A 26,664-nucleotide genomic window follows, 5' to 3' on the forward strand; every position below is an offset into this window, starting at 1 on the left:
GTGTGTTAAAATAATTTTTGTATGAAAACTGTCAGCATAACTTTATGTTAAAAAATAACTAGACATTGTGAAAAAAGCGATAAGAATTATAGAACACAATCAAAAGTTGCAGACATACAAGAAAATAAGGACTCATAACTTTACGAATATGTCTCTGATTATAAACAAAATCTACATCGTATTAATCGTATATATACTCGATATTGATATTTCGTTGTCTAGTAATTGAAATAAAAGCAAATTTTCAAATTATTATTTAAAATAAGGAAAAATTCACTGTTCACGTTGTTTTTTGTCAAAATTAGTTCTCAGTCAAATGTAATTGAGTATAACTACATTATCAAATATATATTAGTCTTAAACTTGTTTTAATTATTGGTTTATTCATTAAATTTGAACCAAAAAACCTAAATCATAAATTTTTAGAGTTCAACTGTAATGAAATTACAGACTTTAAATTATTTACTCCATTTTTTTACAATTTACAAATATAGCTCCCCTTTATACAACCATTCCTTAAGAAATACAACTCTGTGGTAAAAAACATCTGTGCAATGAATTTTGACAACTTGTTGTCAAACAAGAAGAAGCATTATCTCTTCGTTGTTGTTTGTTGTATATTTTTTAAGTTGATTTTGCAAAAAGAAAAACAATTTATTAACAATTAAATTAAGCTAAAAATTATTAATTTAAATTAGTTAATTAAGTTGAAAAATACACGTAGCTATGGAGCTACATTTAAACAAGGCTGTAAATTGGTGTTTAATCATTTACATTTTGTTGCAAACAAAGACAATTGAAGGTGGGTGTAATCATTTTTTCCGGATATTTGCAAAAAAAAATAGCAGTAACCTGATAAAGTAAAAGTTTTAACAATTAACAGTAAAATAGAACAAAATATAATACTATTTAAAATAACCATAAACAAAAAAAAATAATATCCTTATTAAAAATATGTTCAATAATGAATGTGTTTTAATTATGAATGCATTATAAGCAATGAGTCATAATTTGTGTAGTGCATGTCAGATTTATTGTTTTTGTTTACATTTATTAATTGATCTTTTCTTAAAAATTGTATTTCTAGTATCCTGCAAACGTTTACATGAGAAAATCTATGAATCCTTTTTTGGCGGCACTTGTTTTAGACGTTTAAATGGCACCCACCAAACAGGCTGTTCTTGTAAGTTCTTCTCATTATTTAGTATTTATAGATTTATGCTTTAACTTTTATTTTCAAATTCTCTTGCAGCCGCTGAATCTGGTTCTGTAGGAGCTTTGCATTATGTTAGCGATAAAAGTCAATTAGATTTTCTACTGACATCCCCACCAGCTCCACCTTATGCCGCCATCTTAGGTTCCGATTATTTCAATCGAGAGAATATGATGCGTTTAAAGCATGAAGGTGGTCGTAACATTACCGCCGTTCTAGTTTTAAATATGTTTGATAATTTTACTAGTGATGGTGTGGGTTTTTCTCATGAACTTAAATGCCCCAACCAATACAGTGGCATACTGTTGCCCAATTCTCAAGAAACTGCCACTTGTTCGGCCCAAAGACCCGAAGATTCCTGGAATCCTTGGGGTTCTGGTCTCCTGCATGAGGATTTTCCATTTCCTATTATAATCATACCCAATAATGACACGGTAACCAAGTTAATAGAATGTTTTACCAAATTCAATAGTTTCGATTATGAGAACCAACATTTACGCAGTCTATGCGCTGTGGAAATAAAAAGTTTTATGAGTGCCGCCGTTAGTACAGAAGTGTGTTGGCGTCGTACTAATTTCATTAATAATTTAGCTCAAACACGTTACTGCGATCCTTTGGAGGGTAAAAATATTTACGCTACTCTATTTCCGCGACCAATTGTAAGTGAAAATGAGGTTAGCAAGGTACATCCAAAGGAGAAATTTATATTGGTCACCACGCGCATGGATACGACGGGGTTGTTTGAAGGTGTTTATGGTAAGTGATTTTATTAATTAAATTGTATATGTATAGAAAATAATTTCACTATATCACAATTAAGATATAAAGTTGGGATTTCATTCCCGGGAATATGTGTTTTGGAAATTGTCGGGAATTTCTTTATAATTTTTCATCTTAAAGTTACAATATTAAAATTCGTTGCGATTGCCAAATTTTAATTATTGTATTATATCCATAGGTTTTTCGGTTCAGTTGGCATAGAAACATTACGATAGAAGAATGAATCAAATTGAAATTTTATGTTCTAAAAGGAAATTCAAAAAAATAACTATATTATTGGTTTAAATTTGTTTATCTGTAGATTTGAAAAATTTTATTTCGAAAATAACTACGTATGTTTTACAGATTTAACATAGTCGAAATTCTTAAGTTTTTTTTAATTAAACAATAGAATTTATTGATTTTATACCGATTAAAACTACGGGCGTGACAATACCGTTCAAATGCCACTATTAAAAATGGTAGAACAACATTGTACAACCAAATATAGTTACGTATTTTATACTTCTTTTAAAACGCTGGTGAAATTATAACACAATTTCTTCCAAAAACTAAATTCACTGGTTTTAGGTTTAATTTAGTACTAAAAAATTCCCGGGAATTCCCGGGACTGAAAATATTTTTCAATTTCCTCCCTGGAAAGAAAAAATTCCAGGAAATTAGGAACCCTACATTAGACCTTACCCGTTCAAAATTTAGTAAAACTTGGAACACTGGTTATTTATGGTTATTCAAAATTTTAAGTTGTTTAGAAATTTTCAATACACTTTGGTTTGTGTTTTATCGAGTTTCAAAGCTCAAATTGTATATATGAATTGTGAAGTGCTCACAAACAACTTTAATTTTATAATTAGGGGTTTAATTGAAATATTAATGTTTTCTAAAATCTAAAGTAAGTTGGGATAATAAACTTTTTAAAGATTATTAATAACCTGTGACCGAATGTATCGGGTTCACTTTCATTTCAGTTGTAAATTCTCATTCGCAGAAAATTAAAAATTATTTGTTGTTATATTACTAATAGAGTGATTTATTAGAGAACATTTTAGGTTAGTGGTTGAGAGAAACAAAGTTCCACAAATTTCGAGTTATTTTGAAAAAAAAACTGTAACACACTTTTAGACCGATTGAAAAATTTTAAACAATTATGGAAATACAAAGAATTAAGCTTGTATGCATAAAATGTATTTTCCAAGAAATCTATAATAGTTATTTTAATTTTTTCTATGAAAACCTATTTTTTGCACAGTGTTTTAAAGACAATTTTATATCGTCACCTTAAATGCAAACGGACGTAACTACAATTTTATTTTTATTTTTTACAGGAGAAGCAAAAATCGTTATAAAATCAATAATAATAATAAAGTAATCTCCGCAATTTTTTGCGTTTGAATTTCTTTAATAAAATTGTAATTTTTGATCGGAGGGGTCTAAAAATTTGCGTGAGCAATAGTCAATCAAAAACTCGATTTTTAATTTTTGTCTAGTTACGTCCGTTTGCATTTAGGGTGGCGATATACAAACAAACGATACATTACTTGTTAAAATTGATTTATATTTGGAATGGTTATTTATTCACTTTTTCGAAAAAAGTTGGAAAAAATTTTAACTTGTAAAATAATATATAAAGTTTTTTTGTTTTTTCTTATTCATATGCGCTGGGGGAGAAAATACTAAAAAATTTGTTAATGAAAAGTAGAATAAATTTTGCAATTTTCATCCGATGTTTTGTTAAGTACTAAATTTTATTTATAAATTGGTATAAATAGGCAATGACAATCTACTAAAATCAAATATTTTTAACAAAAACAATACTTATGGCTAGAGGGCGGATTTTCATGCATTTATTATTGGAAAATATGCGCCTAAAAAGCCAAAATATGACTTACAAATTAAATAATTATAATTATGTGCAAAATCATAAAATAATTAACTATAGATAGCGAAAATCCAAAAAATTACACCACAGAGTTTCCAGCAGATAGGAATCTTTAAATTACTAACTAAATAGTTAGCCCCATTTTCTCAATCTCTGGTTATCGTTTTTCGTAATGATATACATCCAGTTAATATAATTTTTGTATGAATACTGTCAGTATATCGCCACGATAAAAAACCAGAGATTGAGGAAATTGGGCTTAATGTTTTGAAATTATAATTTTGCTTCCGAGAATACAATCAATATATTAATTCTAATATATTGGCATTAATACTTGTTTAACGCCAAAATCTTTAGAACCTCCATCATGCGACTTGCCTTTTAAAATCATCCGAATATTGATCGTGCAGTAGAGTAGCAACCAAGTTTAATTTTCATCTCGTGTGTATGTGAAGTTACAAACAACATCATTCTATAATGAAATCTCTATTAAATCGAAATTGCGATGAAAATAAAATATGAATGTATTTGATACAATTAATGAATTTTGGATACTTTAAAAAAATTCTGTAAAATTTGTTGAAGCAAAATTTTTTGTAAGTCCCGGTCAACACTGTGAATTTGCTGAAAAACATTTTTAAATTATACTTCTAAAATGCATTCGTGTCACACAGCGAAGTTTTTGCTTTTCAGTTTTTGACATTCCTGTACAGAACGAATATGAACGAATAAATGTGGATGAAATACTCAACAAAAACTTCATGTACATGAAACAGAGTACCCTTTTCCATTCCTCTTTCACTTTCATCAACAAAATCAAATGTTTTCGGCAAATGTTTCAAAGCATGGATGGGGACAAATGATAATTTTTAATTGCTGTTAGAGAAATAAGGAAGACTTACTAGCAGTTTCTCGATGGCTAAAGAAGTTAGTCGACAACATTTGAGGCTATTTATATAACTATTTCGAAAAAATCTTTTTATCGAGACAATATACATATGACCCATTAACGACAATAAATAATATTTATAGATAAAAAATATAAATATGCATTTTGAAATAAAATATAACAAAATAAGCATTATCAATAAAATATGCAAAAATATGCCTTAAGAAATCGATGCCTGTTTACATCAAAATGTGTGATTCGAATAGATAATTAGTCTACATGGTATTCAGACGTTCGAGAAAAAACTTACAAATGCATCAAAAAATGCACGTCATTTAGAATTATTTTTTTTTTTGATAACTTCGGAATTTAAGTGTTTCTAAAATTTTTTACTAAATTTGTAGTGTACTCAGCAAGACCTATAACCCACGCTAAGTAGTTATCCAAGTTTTGTAAATATTTACAACATATTTAAGTTTACATTTCATTTTGAAGTTAATCCTTGCTACTGGCGTCTGCCCAAAAAACATGGACCCTGAGCAAATTCAAGCACAGTAGACAAAATGTCGTGAAATAAATTTTTGGTAAAAAAAATTGGATAAACAAAAATTTAGGTGGAAAACATTTTTAACACAACCTTCCTGTATGAAAGCTAGTGCGAGACTAACAACATTTGTTAATTCTTGTACAATCGCAACAGTTCTTTGTGACTGTCCCGAACTGGTGATTTTACCTATCATTTAGGATGACAACTAGTTACATGGCTACTTTTTTTTAACACGTGCATGTGCTAAACAGGGGATTATTGGACCGTTTTTGATTACAGTGAGACTGTCTGATAGCTGGTCCAAAGTAGTCAACGCATTGGATTCACATACCATGAAAAAAGAATACAAAGTTAATAAGATATATTCAGACCAATAACCAATTTGCTTGTAAACAAACCTTTCCCATCAACTCTCCAACAGATAATTTCTGGTGGGTAAAATAACTGATGTCTAAAGAGCAGAAAAACATATACGTTTAAGTGACTACATTGTAGATGAATTAGAGACACTAAAGTGACAAATGTCTTCACGCAAGTTTACATGTCGAAAGAGTATCTGTTACTATGCCGAATATATTCTTTCGCGCACGCGCAGTTAAAAGTGTTTTAGCGGATCTCAACATAAATAAGTCTAATGGGGCTGGTGGTATACCAACACTGGTCTTGAATCAGTGCTCTTCGATGCTAGCTCGTCCATTAGCTAACCTTTTCAGCACTTGATACCGTGCCGGCAAATTTCATAAAAAAGGAGAGGACAACAACCCTGAAAATTATCGCCCAATAGCAATTTGTTCTGCACTTTCCAAAGTCATGAAGAGTATGGTTAACTACCATCTTGTGAAATATTTAGAGTCCATTTACTCAGCGACCGGCAGTATGGCTTTCGTAGAGGACGCTCTACGGGAGACCTGCTAGCCTTCTTATCGGAAAAATGGTGTCGTACCATACATCGTTTTGGCGAAAGTAAAGTGGTGGCTCTAGATATTTCTAAAGCGTTTGATAGAGTATGGCATGGTGCGCTTTTAGCAAAACTTATTGCTTTTGGTGTCGGTAATAGCTTCTCTCGATTTATATCGAGCTTTCTCAGAGATCGCACTATACGAGTTGTTATAGATGGAATCTCATCAAACGAGTTCAAGATAAATTCAGGGGTACCACAAGGCTCCGTTCTTTCTCCTACTCTATTTCTTATCTTTATAAATGACAGCTGTCATCTTTATAAATTGCAGATGACAGCAACATTTGCCATTCATATGCATTCAATTATAGACCAAGCCTTTCGGAGATTGGGGCAATGAGGCAAAACATGAATGATACGCTTAACCAAGATCTTGTGACAATCTCTGAATGGGGTTGTGCGAATAAAGTCGATTTCAACGCATGCAAGACTCAATGTTGTATGTTAACACACAAACGCACAACAGATCATGTTGCTCCATCTGTATTCATGGGTGGTGTAAATATTAAGGAATCAGAAGCTCTTGATGTTCTAGGCATGAGTATTCAGTGCGATGTCCGCTGGACAAAACACATTTTTCGAGTGTCGAAAGAAGCGTTCAAGTGCCTTGGTTTTCCATCTGATCTCCTTACTATTTACACCACTTATATCCGACCTAAAATGGAATACAACTCTCATGTGTGGGCCGGTGCTTCGAAGTCTATTTTGGAGTTACTCGACCGCGTACAGGAGAGGGCGAAGGTGCTTATCGGTGACAGTAGGGTATCCAGCTCTATTGACTCACTGGACCATCGACGCAATGTGGGTTGTGTTTCACTGTTCTACCGATACTACAATGGTATGTGCTCTGCAGAAATTAGGGAACTTGTTTCAGAAACCCGTAGTTTTTTACGCAACACACGTTCTTCGGCAAGGGCTCATCAATTCGTTGTCGACTGGACAGTGGATCGCACAACACATTACAGAGAAAATTCGTTCTTTAGCCGTACTATCCGTATGTGGAATAAGCTTCCTCCTGAAGTCTTTCCTGTCACTTTCAATATAGGAAAATTCAAATCTAATGTCCACAAACACTACTCCCTCTATCCTCCCTACCATAACCCATTTTCCTAGTGTTGGTCCAAGAAAAACAAAATTAAAAACGGAATGTCAAACTGGTCAACAAGTCCGTGGCTTATCTGTCAGTTGACTCCTGTCAAAATTTGAACAAGCTGTGTCATTTAGTTTGAGTTTGACAGCCATTGAGAGCTCGTGACTTGAGGAGAATTTTGAAAAAGTGCATTATTTTTTGCAGAAAAAACCCTTACTCAAATCAAGGCTAAACTTTACGGAATATCGTTGTGGTTGTTTCCACGGAAGATGCTGAAGGTGGGTTTCTTGGGGTCAATGAAGGCCATGGTTTATCCCGTTTTTTAGATGCACTCTGACTACCTTCAAAAGTGTTAACAATCAATGGCAAATATGTCAACTTATTGAGTCGATTTAATGAGGATTTAAAGGAAACGACCGCAGTTACCCAAAAAAAAAGTTCTTTTTCACCAGGACAATGCAAGGGTGAACACATGTGCAGCTTCCATTTCAAAAATCCATGAATTTCTCCCTCATCCGCTCTATTCTCCGGATTTAGCACCTGTTTCAAATCCGAATATTTGAAAAGAGATTTGTCTCCTACGATAAAATGATCTCGCAAGCAAATACCTTTTTTGATGACCTCGACAAATATTATTTTTTTGAAAGGGATACAGAAAGTACATAGAGCTCAAAGGAGACTATATTGTTTTTTATCCAAAAACCTGTGTTTCATTCAAAATGTCTTAGTCATGGTGAAGTTTATAAAAACAAAAATAAAATTACATTTTGTAAAGGATCTTATTTGCTTAGGATTGTAGGCACGTGCTAAGTTTTCTATACTCACTTAGAGTTATCTTTTAGATTAAGTATTGTTTACTTTTTTATTGCAATAATGTGAGAATTAAAACATTTGCTTTTCAAGCCTAAAAACACTTGCACATCAGAATATATCTTTACATAAAAACATTCCCCATCCTTAGATAAAAATTATCTCATTAAAATTTACCTGTTATTAGCAACCTCTTTTCAAACAAACAAATAAACATTGAATATACTACACACATGTATGTACGTAAATACATACAATACAAACATAAATATATTTAGCATAAGGTGTTTTTTGCCGGAAATAACAATAGTTTTGAAAAAGTTTTAATGCCCCACACCACATTCATGCTAGCAGACAATTTTCTTATACATATACATAAAAAGAAAAGGTGAAAATTTATTTATTTTCAAACGAAACCGTTAACAGAACCAACCACCATCAATAAACAACAAAACAACTTAAAAAAATAAAAAAAAAATAATAGAAATACCAAATTGGTAAAAATCGCCAACTGCAACACGCAATATTCAAAGGATAATCAAATGAAATGATAAATGAACTACAGGACTACAATACTTACATATACCTACAAAATAAACAACTGTTTGGAGAAAATTCCAAAAAAATAATACATAAATAAACACAAAATTATATTTTGAATAATAAAATAATAAAAAAATACAAACTCATACATTGGCAAACAGGCACACATTTTTACTCAATCCCTCACAGGTGAACCATACACCTACTACTACTTACTGCTACTCACTACCCAGTTGACATACACACGGACACATGTTCCCTGTTTGAGCCATGTAGACAAGTGCATTTTTATCGTCAACGTTTAAATAAAACGACGGTTAGAAATTGTATAGTCAACGAAGCGTAATAATAAACCACCACCGAAATTAGGAGTATGTAGTGGTATAGGCAATTGTTATTTGTAATAAGCTAGTTGTTGTTATTGCTGTTGTTGTTGGTTACCTAGCCAACGCCAGGAAACAACACTGAAAATATATACTATATACATCCTTTGGAAAAATCCTTAAAATTATTTGTAAACGAACGCTAAACCACGTAAGAATAACGTCACTTTTTCACCGAACCAACGAAAATTCAAAAAGAAACATTCTTTAGTGCTCCTGAGTTTGTGACGATCGTTGCAGGACGAGGACTCCAATATGACCACCAGATTGGCAGCGCCTAGAAATTTTGTCTTAACGTCGACAACGACAGCCGGAATAATAAATTCTCCTACGTTGAGTATTGTGTCCCCAGCTACGGATACTATAACAACCGATTCAACGGTTTTGCCATGTGTCGTCAATAATACAACCGATTCAGCGGCAATCGTGGTAACTAGGGACCCCTCCTCTTCTTGCCATAACGCACAACAAGAAGTGTATCAGTACATTACTGCCGAATCTTTGCAAGATGTTATGACAACACATACAGCGTTGGCCAGCGTAGAGGAGCATTACCATCAGCAGCAGCAGCACCAGCAGCAGTTTAGCGGTAATTTGCACCAACAAGCGCATCATCATCAGCAACAACAACAACAGGAGCAGGAAGAGTTATCCATCATAAATTTGTTAGTGCCCATGGAAAATAATGACACTTCCAGCAACGAGGCCCAAACCGCCACCACCATGGATACTTTGGTTGGCATTAAGGATGGAGTTTTAGATTTGGTTAATCATGTTGATCAGGATGAAGCTTGCCCACAATACATCACCGTCACCGTGTCCACCCAAGATGCGGGACAAAATTATCAAGTGCAATATGTAGATGCCGAAGAATTGTATCAGGCCTCCAATGCCACCCAAACTCAAATCACTTATCCCTTTTGTCCCATACAAGAATATCAAACAAATCAATCAACGTTTTACACCACATCCACTGGTAACTTTAGCAGTAGTGATGGCACTCAACTAACCGGCAATACTTCTCATAATGACACCTCGTTAATGCCTTATTTGGTGCCCGTAGAAGAAGGCATGCTAATTAACACTTCCTCTGAGGATTTGCACAGTTCTCCCCAAACACCCAATTCCTCCTCTAATACCCTGGTGGGAACACAGTGTATGAGTTCAGCCAATGAACACGAATTGGATGATAATTCCATGGAAACAGATCTAAATCATATGGGTGGTTCGAACAAAATTGCCTCGGCCACCATTAAATGGTTGTCACAAAACTACGAGACTGCCGAGGGAGTAAGTCTGCCCAGATCTACTCTCTACAACCACTATATACAGCACTGTACCGAGTCCAAAATAGAACCGGTTAATGCAGCTAGTTTTGGCAAATTAATAAGATCTGTGTTCGCCGGTTTACGCACCCGGCGCTTGGGTACTCGTGGCAATTCTAAATATCACTATTACGGTATTCGTATTAAACCAGATTCAATACTCAAACAGCAACTAAGTCAAGACGAGTGCTCCTCTTCTCCCTCCCAGCAAGCCACAACTTCGGTAGATCCTCACTCCAACAACAAAAATAACAATCAAGCTTCAGCATCTGGCTGTTCTTCCAGCCACAAATCCATCAACAAACCTCTGAAAAGATTAATTTTCAAGCCGGAATCTTATGCCGCCTGTGCTAAGTTTTTGGGTGACGGCACAGGTGCTTTGCCCACATTCCCTTTGCTGGAACTGGATCACACTTGCCCGGCGGAATTAAATACCCAAGATTTGGAATTATTTCGCTTGAAATATCAAGAACATTGTGAAAAGTTTCTGGATGCCATAATAAATTTGGAATTTAATACCATCGAGTATTTGTGGCGTGAATTCTGGTCTACCGATCATCATGATTCTATGCTCAGCTTATCGCGCTCCAAATTAAAATTACTTTCTCTTTCGTCGGTTGTGCAGAATTTTGTGCGCACTGTTGATTATCAGTTCTTTCAGAATTTGGTGGACGTTATAATACCCGATGTTCTGAGATCCGTACCCAATGCCTTGACACAAGCCGTTCGTAGTTTGGCCAAACATATGGATGCATGGATATGCGAAGCCATGTTGGGTATACCCGAACAAATGGTGCAGATAAAAACTTCAACTGTTTCGGCATTCTGTCAAATCCTAAAACGTTACACCTCGCTCAATCATTTGGCTCAAGCTTCTAGAGCAGTACTTCATAATAGCACTCAAATTACACAAATGTTGGCCGATTTTAACCGTGTGGATTTTCCAAATGTCCAGGAACAGGCCGCCTGGGTGTGCCAATGTGATCCGGCCTTGGTTCAGCGTCTGGAGAATGATTTTAAGACCACCCTGCAACAGCAGAGTTCGTTGGAACAGTGGGCCTCATGGCTGCAATTGGTGGCGGATTCGGCTCTTCAGGAATATCGTGGTAAATCCTGTTATCCCAAGGCAGCTCGACAGTTTCTGTTAAAGTGGAGTTTTTACAGTTCTTTGGTTATTCGAGATTTAACCTTAAGATCGGCTCCAAGTTTTGGTAGTTTTCATTTGATACGTTTACTCTACGATGAGTACATGTTCTATGTGGTGGAGAACAAGATAGCCGAGGCTCAAGAAAAGACCGCCATAGCGGTAATATGTGATCGTTTACAAAATCATGTTGACTTTGAATTGGACTATCAATTGGAGTTGATAGCGGCCGATGTAACAAATTCTGAGCCATCAGCAAAACGCATGAAACAAGAGTGAATTTAATTTAAACAAAAAAAAAAAAAACCAAAGCAATGAAAAAGCAATTTAAATTATTAAACTGGAATACTTATTTTCCGTATAATAAATGAATAACGTTTGCTCATGATATTTATTACTCTTACATTAAGTATTTTATCATTAATTCAATGTATTTATTAACTTGGTGGCCTTATGTGCAATATAAAGTGCCTTCAATATCTTAAAGCTCAAAAACAATTTAACTAAGTATATAAACATATATATTTTATCTTATTTATCTAATGGCTCAATTTACATACATATATGATGTATTACGAAACATATTCTAGTCCCCCCCCCAGTATTTTATAAGTATTTAATTGAATTGTCTTAACAATTTTATTTATTTTCAAATAAATAAGTTTTAAATTAAAGTAATATGAGTTTTGTTTTATTAAATATTTAATATCTTCACTAAACTAGAGTCCTGGTACTTATTTGATTACAGCATTAAATTTGGATGATGTTAGCAAACGAAGCTTTTGCTTCATTATTCTTTGTGGAATATTAATTCTTGCACCGCCATCTGGTGAAATTTGTGTCCCTAGTAGCAGAATTTTTCTACCGATTCGAAGAATTGATCATATATAGGGAAAGGCTGTGAATTGAGAGTGTTACAACAAGGGTTCCTAATGGGGACAAATTTCCCCGAATTTTTTGTCGCGAATTTTCGGGAATTCCTGAATTAACTTTTCTTGCAGATCGACTTAATACAATAAAAGTTCTTAAAGGAATTATTAAGCCCCCAGACTAGACGATAGTGTGATGGGCTATCAATCTGAGGGTTGCGGGTTCGATTCCCGCCAGAGACTCTGGGTGTATCTGCAGACAAGCAATAAGCTTCGCAGTTTGTGTTTGTTTAAAAAAATCAGATTTGGCTGATTAAGCGTGAATTTAAAAGAAAACCTGTAAGGCTAATTTAGTATTAAAAAATGTATTACTTTCCGGGAATCAAAAAACTCCTTGAAATTAGGAACCCTACCCTTTGCACAATGACATTTGTTGTTTGGAAAGTCAGCTTATACACAGAGAAAACAGATTCGTGATAGCAACCGAATTTGTTGCTAATCGAATGATTCTATCTTAGTGACCGAATTTTACAGTTGTGGCTACAATATTTTGGAATGCGTAACTAAAGTTTGGGTGCCTCAACTGAAATTCTTCTTTATCAACTGACTTTCTGTTGTTAGAACTGAAAAATGCTATGTGTGCAACCGAATCATTCGATTGGCAACAAATTCGGTTGCTATCAGGAATCTGTTTTCTCTGTGTACTTACGATGCTCCATTCGTAGTTGGTGCTAAAGTATTATTATTTTATTACGGTTGGTTAAAGAAAATATATCCTTTATAAGTTACTTATAAAGGATATTCCAATAGGGACTTCCGAACTTTGATATTTGTAGCTAAAATTGTTTTATCAAAATGGGTGTTCTGTTCGGGCAAAGTTCCGCGAGATTCTCCTATTTTACGGTGAGATCCATTTCTGAATGAATGGGTACGTCAACAAACATAATTGCCGATTTTGTAACGATTCCAATCCACACGAGATCCACGAAAAAGTCACTGTTGGGTGTGGATTTTGGGCTAACGACGTCAACCCTCCATATTTCTTTGAGAACGACGTTGTAGAGGCCATCACCGTCAACATCAAGCTCTATAGATCGAAGATTACCAACTTCTTTTGGCTTGAATTGGATTATATGGACACCAAAGACATGTGGTTTCAACAGTTCTATGTGCCAGACAGCACGAGCGATTTGAGGGCATGGCCATCTCACGTAGAGGTGATGTTAACTGGTCACAGAGTCGCAGTCAAATTCAGCCTGATTTATACGCCAAAGTCTTGGAAGGATTGGATATTTAGGATGCGCGCCACCCAGCGATGCCACGGCGTACATTTGCACGATGTTATATTCCATAATTGTACCAATTTTTTTTATTTAAATTTAAAGATAGGAAACTTTTAATGAAAGAGCCTTTATAAGTTAGAATTATCGTTTGGATTTTAATGCAGTATTATTCTACACTTATGCATGATTTAAGTGGCAGATACAACGGCATATGAGCTCCATTTACTGCCCAAATATAGACTCAGTGATAGCATGTAATAATTGAGTTTACACAGATGTAAGGGCAAGAGAACATCAAATATTCAGCATTCCAGGTATAGTGCCAGCAATAATGTTCATTTTGGTAGTTCTAAATATTTCTTTCGCAAAATTCACCTCATTAAATTAATTACCCTAATTTAGCTGCTGTCGAAAGTTCTTCCATTTGATACAGCTGTCGTTGAGTTGACAAGCTTTGGGCGAATAGGGCTACGATCGTTCCAGAGCATATATCCTATTATAGCTGGAACGCGGATCATTTACTGAAGAGTGTTGATTGGGACATGACATTTGTACAGATAATGTAAGGTTCATCAAAGTTGGTGTAACTAGTTGGTGCATTTTTGACAGTCGAGTAAACAAGCGGATGAAGCCAATATTCGTAAAAAGTTCGCGATTGGAATGAGCTTGTTTCTTTCATGCTTCTAGCTGAAGTGTCTGACATGATAAGAAAATTTCAAAAGCCAACAATCACCACCGGGTCAATAAGTCCTTGACTTTTTGAATGAAACACAGGTTTTTGGATAAAAAAATCATTTTATTTTTCAACATGGACTCTATGAGCTCTATACACTTTGTTCAACGTTCCTCCAATTTGTCGAGGTCATCAAAATATGTGAGATGATTTCATCGTTAGAGTCAAATCTCTTTCGGCCGAGCCATTTCTTCAGCTTTGGAAACAAGAAATAGTCATTCGGCGCTAAATCCGGATAATAGGGCGGATGAGAGAGCAACTCGTAGCATAATTCATGTATTTTTGCCATAGAAACTGCACACGTGTGCACCCTTCTATGAACCCGATTGTGAGCAAACGTGGCAATCATGTTACGGAAAGTTCTCTCATCCCCAAGTTATTATTTAAAATTGAAACCATGAGCCAAGTGAGCTGCCTATGGCTTCCACAATCTCTCACACTTTCAATATCCGATCGTGAATTTTTTATATTGTTTCGGTGTAGCAATGGGTGAATTCCAAAATGTAACCTTAAAAAGTCGAGTGATTATTAAAGCAACCGTGTAAACTTTGATAATGTTTCATATCGCAAAATGTATGAAAAAGTAAAAACAGGCAGTATGATAAGTTTTTTTTTAATTTTCACCCAATCTCAACTGGTCCAGAACGTTCGGCATCTTCCGTTCTTGTATGGCCACAACAAAATTCAGTAAACTACTAGTTTACCATTTCGTCAGATATTTCCACAACAATCGATTTTACGAACCGGCATTACCTGAGTTCACTCTGAAAAGCGCACTCAACTCAGCAATCCTCGGTTAGTCAAATTCATGCTGCTACATGAAAGTTTAATTTTACTAGTGACTATGAAAATATCAACCTGTTTTAAATCTGGGTATCCTTGTAAGGTCTTACCTGTTCTAGAATACTCGGCCGCCATGATGTTTCTATGATCCGAACACTGAAGATCTTGATCATGTTGAACTATTTTTTAACATTTTATTTTATCTGAGAATCCTTGCAAGGTTGTACCTGTTGTAGAATGCTCGCCCGCCATGGTGTTTCTCTATATATTTCTGTGATCCGAACACTGAAGATCCTGATAATGTTGAACTTTATTTTTTTTAACATTTTATTTATTGAATCTCCTATTTTCTCAAGCCTAACAATAAGTATTCAAATCTTATAAGTAAAATAATCAACTATTAGCCCTTTAACGAGATCCTTAATGGACAAATAGAACATATTTGACCTACTCCATTACAAAGTTACTTCGAAGTGCTTGTTCAATATTCATGGGGATACCGCCATGATACTAAGAATATTTAGTGGGCCTTTGTAAAATATTAATCCTCCAAATTAACGGTATTTTAAGAGAAACGATGAAACTTATGGGTCGATTATGGATGGCAAACGAACTTCAATTGAGTTGCCAGAGGGCAACCACTAATTTCTGGTTGCCAATTGGGCAACAGAAATGATAGCTGCCAGTTGCCATCTGTAACATCATTTACGCAACTGAAATTCGCTTGGCATCCATAATCGACTCATTAACATTGTAGTTGCTTGGTTTCCTAGTTTACAGAGCTTGATAATATTGTACATCCTCTATGAAGTCTGAAGCTGTTAAGTTAAAGCTGACTTCCATTATGTTCCTTCTAATGAAGTCCATTTTAATAAAATTTGGTCGTGGCCATGTTATTTAAATTATTTCTTTATACTGCCGTTAAAATCGAGGAAATGTAGAATCTAATAACGATGATTTAATACCAGAAATTTAGTAAAATATAATTTTATAAGTTTTGCAGCATTAATAAAATACTAATTATAACTTAAATCTTTCTTTGCAGGCGTTGGAGCAAAGGACTCTTTAACCGGTTATACCGTACTCGTTAGCGTGGCCCATACACTATCCCGTCTCCTGGCAGATAAAACCCTACTCAAAGACTCCAATCTCAATATACTCTTTGTCATCTTCAATGGTGAATCCTACGACTATATTGGATCACAAAGATTCGTTTACGATTTGGAAAATAAAGACTTTCCAAAGGCCAGCACACAGACCACACCCATTACGTTTGACAACATAGAATTTGTTTTGGATCTGGGCACATTCGATGAAATGTCTAGCATTAAATTGCACACACTCAGTGAATTTCCGTATGCCAAAATGATATTGCGCAAATTACAGCACTATGCCACCACACCGAAATATGATTTTAATATAAATTTCGAAAATTCCATAGGCTATCAAATGCCACCAACATCGGCTCAGTCGTTTTTAAGAAAAAATCTTTCATTTCCAGCCGCCATATTAAACGCTCCGCCCACAAATCGTTTCTATCATTCGGTTTACGATGATGGTGTCAATTTGAAATATAATTATACAAACACTTCACTGGATTATACGCAACTAATGGGTAGGGAGGATGCTTTGAAATATTTCAAGACAGACGATATACAAATGAAAATACGTAATGTATCGGCCATAATTGCCATGGCCTTGTACGAAACGCTAACGGGGAAGGAATATGTAGACGATAAATTTCCCAGTCCTGTGTTGATTGATGAAATACTGTTTTGTTTTGTAAAGTCACAGAATTGTCCATTATTTTTTGCGGCCTCGAAGCCGAATAGTTTTAAGAAGTTGCCTTTAATAGCACCGAATCGGTAAGTTTCTTATAACTTGTTATATTTAAAAAATTTTCTAAAAATGATTTAATTACTTTTCTTGCAGTTACATTAGTGTCAATCGTGATACTCAGGAAGCCACCATTTGGACTTATCGTATAATGGGCTATTTATTGTCACAAAAACTCCCCAATGTAGCCAAAGAAAATTGCACCAATTTGCCTAGATATTGGTTTGCCGGTTACAACAAACAGGGAGAATGTGGTGTAACCACACAAAATTATTCTTTAGCTTTAAGTCCAGCATTTATTATAGAAGGTAAGAGACAATTAAAAAACATTTTTTATAGAAATTATTACTTAATTTTAATTTGTTTAATTATAGATTACAATTGGACTTCGGGTGAATATTCCACCTGGTCCGAATCTACCTGGAGTTCTTTAAGTTCTCGTTTATTTTTACGTCCCTCTCGTATCCATGAAATTGTAACGTTAACAATTGGTATTGTGGTGTTAATATTTTCGTTTTGTTTGGTTTATATTATTAGTACAAGATCGGAAGTTCTATTTGAAGATCCTGGACCGAATGCCAGTACTGATGCGTAAGATTTATATGAATTATTATGATAATTTTTTTGTTTACTAATATTTTGTTTGTTTTGTTTTTGAATATTTAGAATATTTACCACGGAAACTTAATTATAACTAAATAATTCGGGGATTTTATAAAGGGAGTCTAATTTCCTTAAGTTCATATCGATCTTCTATAATTAAAACTTTATTTAAATGGTAAAAAAGTCTAAAGTTATGATTTGTTACAAGGGATTAAAATAAATTGTAGCCTTTATCCAGTACATATCGGAATTCAACTCAAAGTTGTTTTTCTGAAAAATGCTGGCGCTTGACAAAATCTGCAAATGCGACTAGTACTGGACCAGGCCATTTATATTTTCAGTATTTTGTATTTAAATTGAATAAATTTTTTTCGGAAATTTTTAGAAAACATTTTAGTTAAAATGAAAAAAATTTTGATGAATTTTAATTTTCGGAATGAGCTAAAGTATTTGGGGAAACTACTATTTATGAACCCTATCCCAATATTCTTAATGTATGTACATCAAGAAAGGTAAATGGCGATTTTGAAATAGTACTGGAGGGTAGTACTTTATTAAAAATGGACTCAATCTTTTATACAGCCCAATTATGAATAAAAATTCCTTCGGGAGTTTTTTCTCTTCCCATTTTTCCTATTCAAATTCAATGGGAAAAAACTCCCGGGGAACACACTTCCGGGGAATTTTTTATTCATAATTATAATTATTAAAGATAATTATAGAAAATTTAGGATTACAGCTGTGTTTCATTGCAAATAATAGAAAGACAGACCAAACTCTAAAGAAATTTTATTTTGAATTTCAAAGAAAATAATCGTATAAAAGAAAATATAAGTTATTCCTTTTAACCTGAGATTATATTTTAAATGAAGAAAGCAAAATCAGCCCTTTCATTTTGAAAAATTGGTAAAAAAAAAATTGGCCATGTGAAAAATACTGAGAAATACACCTATACATTTTGATTTGACATGTTTATTTTATGTTTTTAACACAGAAAAAATAAATTCATAACTGGAATGAATTTTGTAATAAATATTATTAATCGAACATGACCTTTTTTTCCCAAACTTTTTCCACTCCACATTTCCACAATCTCTAAAAAATAACAAAAACTAAAATTTGCATAATTAAAACTGTAAACTTTTGCATAAAAACCTAAATAACTCAATTTCTTGCGCCAAACACAAAATCGGACAGAGTAAAATAGGTATTCAAAAGTGGGCGATAAATATTTAGTTAAATATCCTTTGTCTCGAATGACCTGTAATCGCTTTTGAATCGATTTTACCAAGTTTTGGCATACTTCCGGCTCTATTGAGGTCCATCCATCCAGTAAGGACTCTTTTATCTGAACTAACGTGTTAAATTTTGTATGATGCACTCTCCTAGCTAATTCCTCCCAAAGATGCTCAATTGCATTAAAGTCTGGGCTCTTTGCAGGAGTTTCTATAAGTTTGGGACAGTTATGGATCAACCAAAGATTTGCAACAACTGATGAGAGCTTCGGATCGTAGTCTTGATAAAAGGAAAAGATGTTTTCTGTACCCACTTTCTCGCACTTTGCTCTAAATTTTGCTTCAAAATGTTGAGATAGACAAATTTGTCCACTCAAATTCAGCCCCAAAACACAGAATATATATGCAATACTCCCTTTAGAATAAATAATCCCATTTAAAGGAATAACTTTCTTAAAAAATACACGGAACATTTTTATTTATTTAACAATCTAATTTACTCAAATAATCAGCATATTTGAATTACTTTTTCGTTGAATATCACTTGTTTTTTATTACTGCAACACAGCGACGATGCATTGAACCAATTATATATTCTATCGTCACCTTTGAAATATTTTGTTAAGCTTCCTTCGAGGTATCACTTTAAGTCTGTATTTTATGAACTACAATTTCCCATAGATTTTCTATGTGATTGAGATCTGGTGATTGGACACGCCACTTCAAAACAGGTACCTCATGGTAACCACTCGGTTACAATCCACACCTCTACGGTTGTTGTGCTGAAATCTCAAAACTAGGGGTATATTTTCTTTCACGTACGGATAGATTACACCATTTAAAATGGATCTGTATCCAGTTATACAGGCCTGTCACGTATTTTGTTCGGAATGGTTTCAATTCCGTAGTTTCTATTCCGATCGATTTCGTTTTATGTTCTTCAGATTCCATGTAATTTATTAATTCCAAAAATATTTCATAATTCTGTGTTTCTGATTTTATTTTGAAAGCGTTTTTCATATTAAAACAAATGAGAATTGATTAAACATTTTAGAAAACCAAATAATTACAATCAAAAATCAATTTAATTCATTCCGAAAGAAATTTTCGTTTTACTTTTTCTGAAGAAGGAAAATACGGAATTAATTCCACTTTCGATCGGAATGGAATTCTATGACAGGCCTGATAATATCTTTTATGATATGAATTGTACCTATATCTCGGCCCGAAAAACAGACCGACACCATAATATTACCATCGCGAAATTAAACTCAGTCTTATTTTTGTAATTGAGGTCCAGTCTTTTTCTCTTCGTCGGTGTTACACATGTTCTCTAATCACTTGCTCTTAAATTGTATTTGAATTAACAAATTGTATACGAACATTATGGTTTTGTTTTAGGAATAAGAGGTTTGTCGCGGGTCAACAGCAACCAAGACCAGCCGCATTTGTCCTGCGGTTAACAGTTGGAGAACTAGTTTCCAATTATAGATTATTTATTACCTCCCGGAGAGTAATTTTTGGGGATTTCTAAGAACTCTCTTGCTGTCAAAATATTTTGTCTAGAAGTAGGGGCCTTTTCGGAAATGCATCACTGCGCTGCATTTGATGCGCATCTGTGATTAGTTTGCGATGCTGATGCGCAGACAATGCATCAGCCATTTTTGTAATGCTTGTTTGATGGGTTTTTGCGCATCATATGTTTCACTGTTTTTTAGAACTCATGACATTTGCAGTGTTGGCAACTTTTGCATTTTAGAATGTACTGCGCATCAGATGCAGCGCAGTGATGCATTTCCGAAAAGGCCCTAGTTTTACGAATCGGATATCCGATCGGATATTGAAAGTGCGAGAGATTGTGGAAGCCATGGTTCAGTGGCTTTAATTTTGAATGATCACTTTCCGCAAGATGGATATAGTGTTTGCTCACAATCGGGTGCACAAAATGGTAAAAATCCATCAATTAGGAAACGAAATTCTCCCTCTTGCGCCCTATCCTCCGGATTTAGTCCCAAGTGACTATTTCGTGTTTCAAAACCTGAAGTAATGTTTCGGCGGAAAGTGATTTGACTCTAACGCTGAAATCATCTCACAAAAAATACCAGTTTTGATGACCTCGACAAATCTTATTTTTTGGAAGGGATACAAAAATTGGAGAAACGTTGGGCAAAGTGCATAGAGCTCTAGGAGACTATGTTGAATAATAAAATTATTGTTTTTACGATGAATAAATTTCTTAAATGACTAAATAAAATTTATTTGTAAAAATACAAGTGAGTTTCTCAATTAACGACTGACGGTCTGTTTATATTTCGAACTATGTTAGTTACAGCATCGAAACCCAATCTTTTAAATGAATTCTAACTAATGTTCTAAACAAAATGTTTTTTAATCTTTTACTTGTGATATTAAATGGTATAGATTAAAAATCAAGGTTTAAACCAGAGCCAGGAAAACACATTCAATCCTAATTTGCAGTTAAGGGAAATAGCACAAACAAATACAAACCTCCTCATATGAATTCGACGAACCTTGTCAGCGTAGGTGTAAAAGCAATAGAAACAAAAGGCAAGGTCGGCCTTGTTTCTCTAATTTAAACAAAGATTAATTAAGCTTACGGTACAAACTAAATGATGGTTGAGACAGTCAGGACACTGAGGTTCAGAATCTTAAAACACTACTTCAGCATAATATCCTTAAATCCTGTCTTAGATTTCTAACAATATTTAAATATTAAAAAAAAGATTTTTGTGAGATTTCAATATCCCATTAGCATTAATGTGATTAAAGATTCGTTTAATGTTTTATATTTACAATCTCCCTTATATTTTGATCTTAAGATCAAAATGATTTTACTGAGCTTCTAATGAATTAGATATTTCTAAACACTGCCTACTAATAAAACAATCTTAAATTTTAGAAAATGTTTTTAAATAATATTTAACCTTTATTTGTACAACACAGCTCCTATTATTTAGTAGTACTTAGCTATTTTGTATGTTTGCTAATATATTTAAAGCGTTAGCTGGTATTTAAAATTCCTTTTAAATACATAAATATTACTTTTTAATATAATTTTTATGTGTATTTACAAATAAATTTCTTTATAATTTTTTTTAGGTTAACCCCACCTACGGCTTGTTAATGCCTTAAAATGAACACAATACACACTGCACTACAACAACTACTAAGCAAAACTATAATTATAATTTTATTTATAGCAATACTTCTATAACAAAAATTATTGAGCAAAAGTTTTATTTTTCTTAGAAATAGATTTTTTATACTTTATGCGAATTTTTTTGCTATTTTAATACACAAAGTTGAAGGGGTAAGAAACAACTACTTTGACAAATACAATTCAAATCTCAAAACAATAAATTTAAATACTTAAAAGTTTAAGAACAACAACAACATAAAGTGAGAGCAAAGAAAATAGAGGAATATAGAAGTAAAAACAGAAAAATGTTTCGTTAACCCCAGGTCTCCACGTAGCAATATTTAATGTCGCAATTGTCAAATTTGATTGTGTTCATACAATTTGCAATATGTAGACCGCAATGGCCATATGTAGCAATGCCGCAATGATTGGTCAACTGATTGCTTGAGCAATTATTGGTAACCAATATGCTGTCAGTTATATGTTATTTCTATAATTCGGTGTGATTAATTTAATTTATTTAAGTACCAAAAGTAACAAAAACAAAGAAATTAATAGAAAAAATCATTCAACCCAAAATATAAACAAAATACACCTTAGTTTTTCATGTAAAGAACGTTTTCTCCACCTAAAGTAATCGCTGTGTTGTTGTTCTGCCGACATTTTTGTTGCTTGTGCTTAGCAATAAAAATTGCTACGTGGAGACCTAGGGTAAAGATAGTTTAACTGTTTATCGTTTCGTAAAATTGCCGGTTTAAACTTTATTTAAACCCAAAGTAGCGATAAACTTGAACTTATTGATTAACCCTTAATGGCAATTTAGTGTAATATTTTAAAGGGGGATTAACTTACAAATCAAAACTCTTCTTTTTTTATTTAATTTATACTTAATTTGATATATTTTAAGGCTTTTAAATGACAGCGTTTAAGAAAAGGAGGCAGTGGACATTTTAATGAAACTTTGTGTATTAAATTTCTTCCATTTTATGACAATTGATATGATTTTATTTTATGATTTTAACTAAACCACTGAAAAGCAAAACATTTCACACTCCAACAATCCATCCTATTTGATATTTTATTAATTTTCTTAAGTATTTTTCTTTTTCATATAAATTAAACAAAAAATATAATAAAAAAAAACTATTCAACTAAAATAAAACAAGTTAAATGAACTTGTAGAAGCTCTACAGAGGTAAATAAAATTAATTTTTGAGAAGTATTATTTAATTTACATGAGAAATCTGTGGATTTCATAACTAATTTTATGATTTTTATTAAGATTTTAAAGTTTTGACCAGTGGTAGAGACACTCATTGACCATTCGGTCCCTAACCTTCTATAAAAAGTCTCATAACTAATTCTGTGTCTGTGTTCTATTCGCTAGGGAAAGTTCTTTCTTTAAACCTAAAATCAAATTAAGAGTTTATTATGGTTGAATAGTTTTTTTTTTTAAATAAATTCATTATATTTAAATACAAATATTTGTAAAACAAACTAAAAAAGACATTTTTTTCTTCTATGTACTAGCAATTATAAATTATTTAAAAATGAAAATTATAAATAAATATATTTTGTTATAATTGTATTATAGTTAATTAACCTATTTTTTAGAAAAAAATCAAAAAAACAAAATATTTAATTACTGCATAATTCATATACTTGCAATTATATATAGGTTTTTTTCCAACTCAATTAATTAACTTGTATATATAGACTTTACTTGATAAGAATATTGAATTGCAAAACTTGAATTTTTTAAATTATTTTAATCCTAATAACATACTAAATAATTAAACATTAAACAAACAAAAAATAACATTAGTTTACAAGGTTTTTGTTCATGATGTGAAACATAGTATGTGGGTTTTTATACCCTACACCATCATAGTGGGGAGGGTATAATGCATTTGTGCAGATGTTTGTAACGCCCAAAAATATTAGTCTAACACCTAAGTATACCGATCGACTTAGAATCACTTTCTGAATCGATTAAACGATGTCCGTCCGTCCGTCTGGTCGGCTGGCTGGCTGTCCATGTAAACCTTGTGCGCAGAGTACAGGTCGCAATTTTGAAGATATTTCGATGCAATTTGGTACATATTATTTTTTCGGCTCAAGGACCAAGCCTATTGAAACTGGCTAAAATCGGTCCACTCTTTCACCTAGCCCCCATACAAATGTCCTCCCGAAATTGGACTTTATCGGTCATAAATGTTTAATTTATATATGTATCTCCACAAATTCCGCTCCAAATAAGTTTTATATACACAAAATTCATGTCACCAAATTTTGTTACTATCGGTCCATAATTAGTCATAGCTCCCATATAGACCCGCTTCCGAAAATCACTTTAACGTGCTTAAATCGCTTAAAAATGTTGGTACATACACAAAATTCAACATACTTAACTTTAATATAGACATAAATCACACGACCTAATTTCATGGTGATCGGTTCATAATTGGTCATAGCCCCCATATAAGGCCCACTTCCGAAAATCACTCAAAAATATAAATTATTGAAATTTTAAAAGAAAAATGTTTTTGCTCTTTTACTTAGTGTAGGGTATTATATGGTCGGGCTTGACCGATCATACTTCCTTACTTGTTTTATTTTGGGTCATCGTTAAACTTTTGAAATATTTACTAAGAAAGAAAATACTAAAAATATTGGGTGTATTTTGAATGATTTGTACAATATACATTTATTCCCCAGTATTGGCCATTGTTAGCTATGATCTTTTCCCATCTTTATGGCAACATATGGATTCCGAGCCAAAAGAACTGCTCATATTTTGAGGCCAAGAACGAATGAAGCCAATTTTGGATACTCTGTTCCAAAGTGAAGCGAATCCCAGAGAGAGCGTTCTGCTTCGATCAAAATAAATAGTAGTCGGACAGGGTACGGCCAGTGCTATAAAGCGGGTGAGGCAAATTTCCCAACCACTTCATTTTAAATAGTTTTTAACAGGTATTGTAATATGTGGCCGAGTGTTGTCATGATGGAATATTATTGTTTCATATGTGGACGTCAAACGAATCAGTTGTGTTCGGTATAGGTTCCCTATGATGATCTGGACAGATTTCAGCAGCTCATAATAGATAGGACTCTTGTGGTCCCACTAAATACAGAGCATTACCTTAGAGCCATGGATATTTGGTTTTGGTAACGATTCATCGCAAGTAATGATTTGCTCCAAAAATGATTTTCTTCGTTTTCTTGCGTTCAGCATAATTTTGGACATGCAAACTTGTCTTTCAAAGTCTTTTGGCTTTAATTCGTATGGTAACTGAATCCTGAATCCGTTTTGAAATTGCTAATTGAGTAGGTCCTAATGATTTTGCAAGCTCTTGTTGAGTTTGACAACAATTTTCATGGAGTAATGCCTCCAATTTTTGGTCTTCAACCTTTTTTGGCTGGCACGTGCGATTTTTGTCTTCCGATTCAAAATCACCACTTCTGAACCACATAAACCATCACTCATCACATTGACCATAAGCTTTGGTGTGCAATCGGTGTGCTTCAGCTGCACTTTTTTTTTCAAATTAAAGAAGAAAAGCAAAACTTCCCAAATATGACGCACAAAATGCGACATTTTCGCAGCAAAACAAAACTTTGTTGTTTACACTATAATGTTCAAGAACTAAGTGAGAATAAATGACAGATATGTATCTTTCAAAATGACATATAAGTTATTAAAAACAAAAACCGCGTTCATAAGATACGCCATCCATTGTAGATCTAGCATTTTTAAGTCATACACCCAATAACAAAAAATTACAAATGAACAGTGTTAATTCTAATATAACATTATCAACTGAGATTAATTGTGAAAAATTCAGCCAGCTAACTCCTTTCGTTTGGGCCCTATCGTGTTTTCAACAGTCAGACAGACAGACGGACAGACATAGCTAGATAGTCTTATGACTACCCATAATATATAAACTTAACTTAACTAACGAGTATTTTGTGGTTCGAGAGTTAGGTTTTTGACAACCTAACTATGTTATCCTATGACCTATAGCCTTTCTCAAAAATATATGTTTCATTCCATGACTTTGTAAACTTTTGTAATTAAATCTTATAAATGAAAATTCATATAAATTGAACAGTAAAAAATTGAAATCTTAAAATTTTAGAACAGCATTTAGTATTTATTAAACAGCAGGAACAAAAACAAATAAAAAATTATGTACACATTTATTTTTTAAACAATTTTTGCATAATATGTATCTACTTTAAAAAGTCTTATTAAATAAAACATCAATGAGACAAGAAAACAATAAATGATACTAAAAGAACAACAACAAAATAATATGTAATTATGGAATTGTGTATTTAAATGCAATTTAACATTTTTTTTTATAAATAAATAAACAATTCAATAAACTGTAACAATAATTTAGAAAAGCCAAATAAAAAAAGATACGTAAACTCAAACGAAAGTTAAAATGTTTTTTTCTTTTCTTCTTTTTAAATTAAATAAAGACAAGAGTGTGCTTAATATTTACAAATTATGGTAAATATTTAAAGGTTAATGGAATGGAGTAAGCACACGTTTTAAATATTTAACAATTAAACAGTTGAAAGTCTTCTGG

The 26,664-nt window shown here is 33.2% G+C and overlaps 2 protein-coding genes across 3 annotated transcripts; both read left to right on the forward strand.

Moving 5' to 3' along the window:
* The first annotated feature begins 596 nt into the window (after nt 1-596).
* Nct (Nicastrin) lies at nt 597-23,661 on the forward strand. Of its 2 annotated transcripts, none has more exons than XM_065516245.1 (7): nt 597-802; nt 1,088-1,183; nt 1,253-1,969; nt 16,275-17,094; nt 17,162-17,373; nt 17,440-17,656; nt 22,024-23,661. In XM_065516245.1, exons 1-7 carry the CDS (start codon nt 727-729, stop codon nt 22,046-22,048), a joined length of 2,163 nt encoding a protein of 720 aa, XP_065372317.1. In that variant the 5' UTR covers nt 597-726; the 3' UTR covers nt 22,049-23,661. The 2 variants fall into 2 exon arrangements, with proteins under 2 accessions (XP_065372317.1, XP_065372318.1); XM_065516246.1 differs by lacking the exon at nt 22,024-23,661 and adding an exon at nt 17,732-17,992.
* LOC135964149 (DNA-binding protein RFX2-like) lies at nt 8,948-11,867 on the forward strand. Its single transcript, XM_065516243.1, has one exon. The coding sequence runs from the start codon at nt 9,348-9,350 to the stop codon at nt 11,838-11,840; it is 2,493 nt and encodes an 830-aa protein (XP_065372315.1). The 5' UTR covers nt 8,948-9,347; the 3' UTR covers nt 11,841-11,867.
* Nucleotides 23,662-26,664: the final 3,003 nt, after the last annotated feature.

The sequence above is a fragment of the Calliphora vicina genome, chromosome 1 (genome assembly GCF_958450345.1).
Source record: "Calliphora vicina chromosome 1, idCalVici1.1, whole genome shotgun sequence".
Taxonomy (NCBI): Eukaryota; Metazoa; Arthropoda; class Insecta; order Diptera; family Calliphoridae; genus Calliphora; species Calliphora vicina.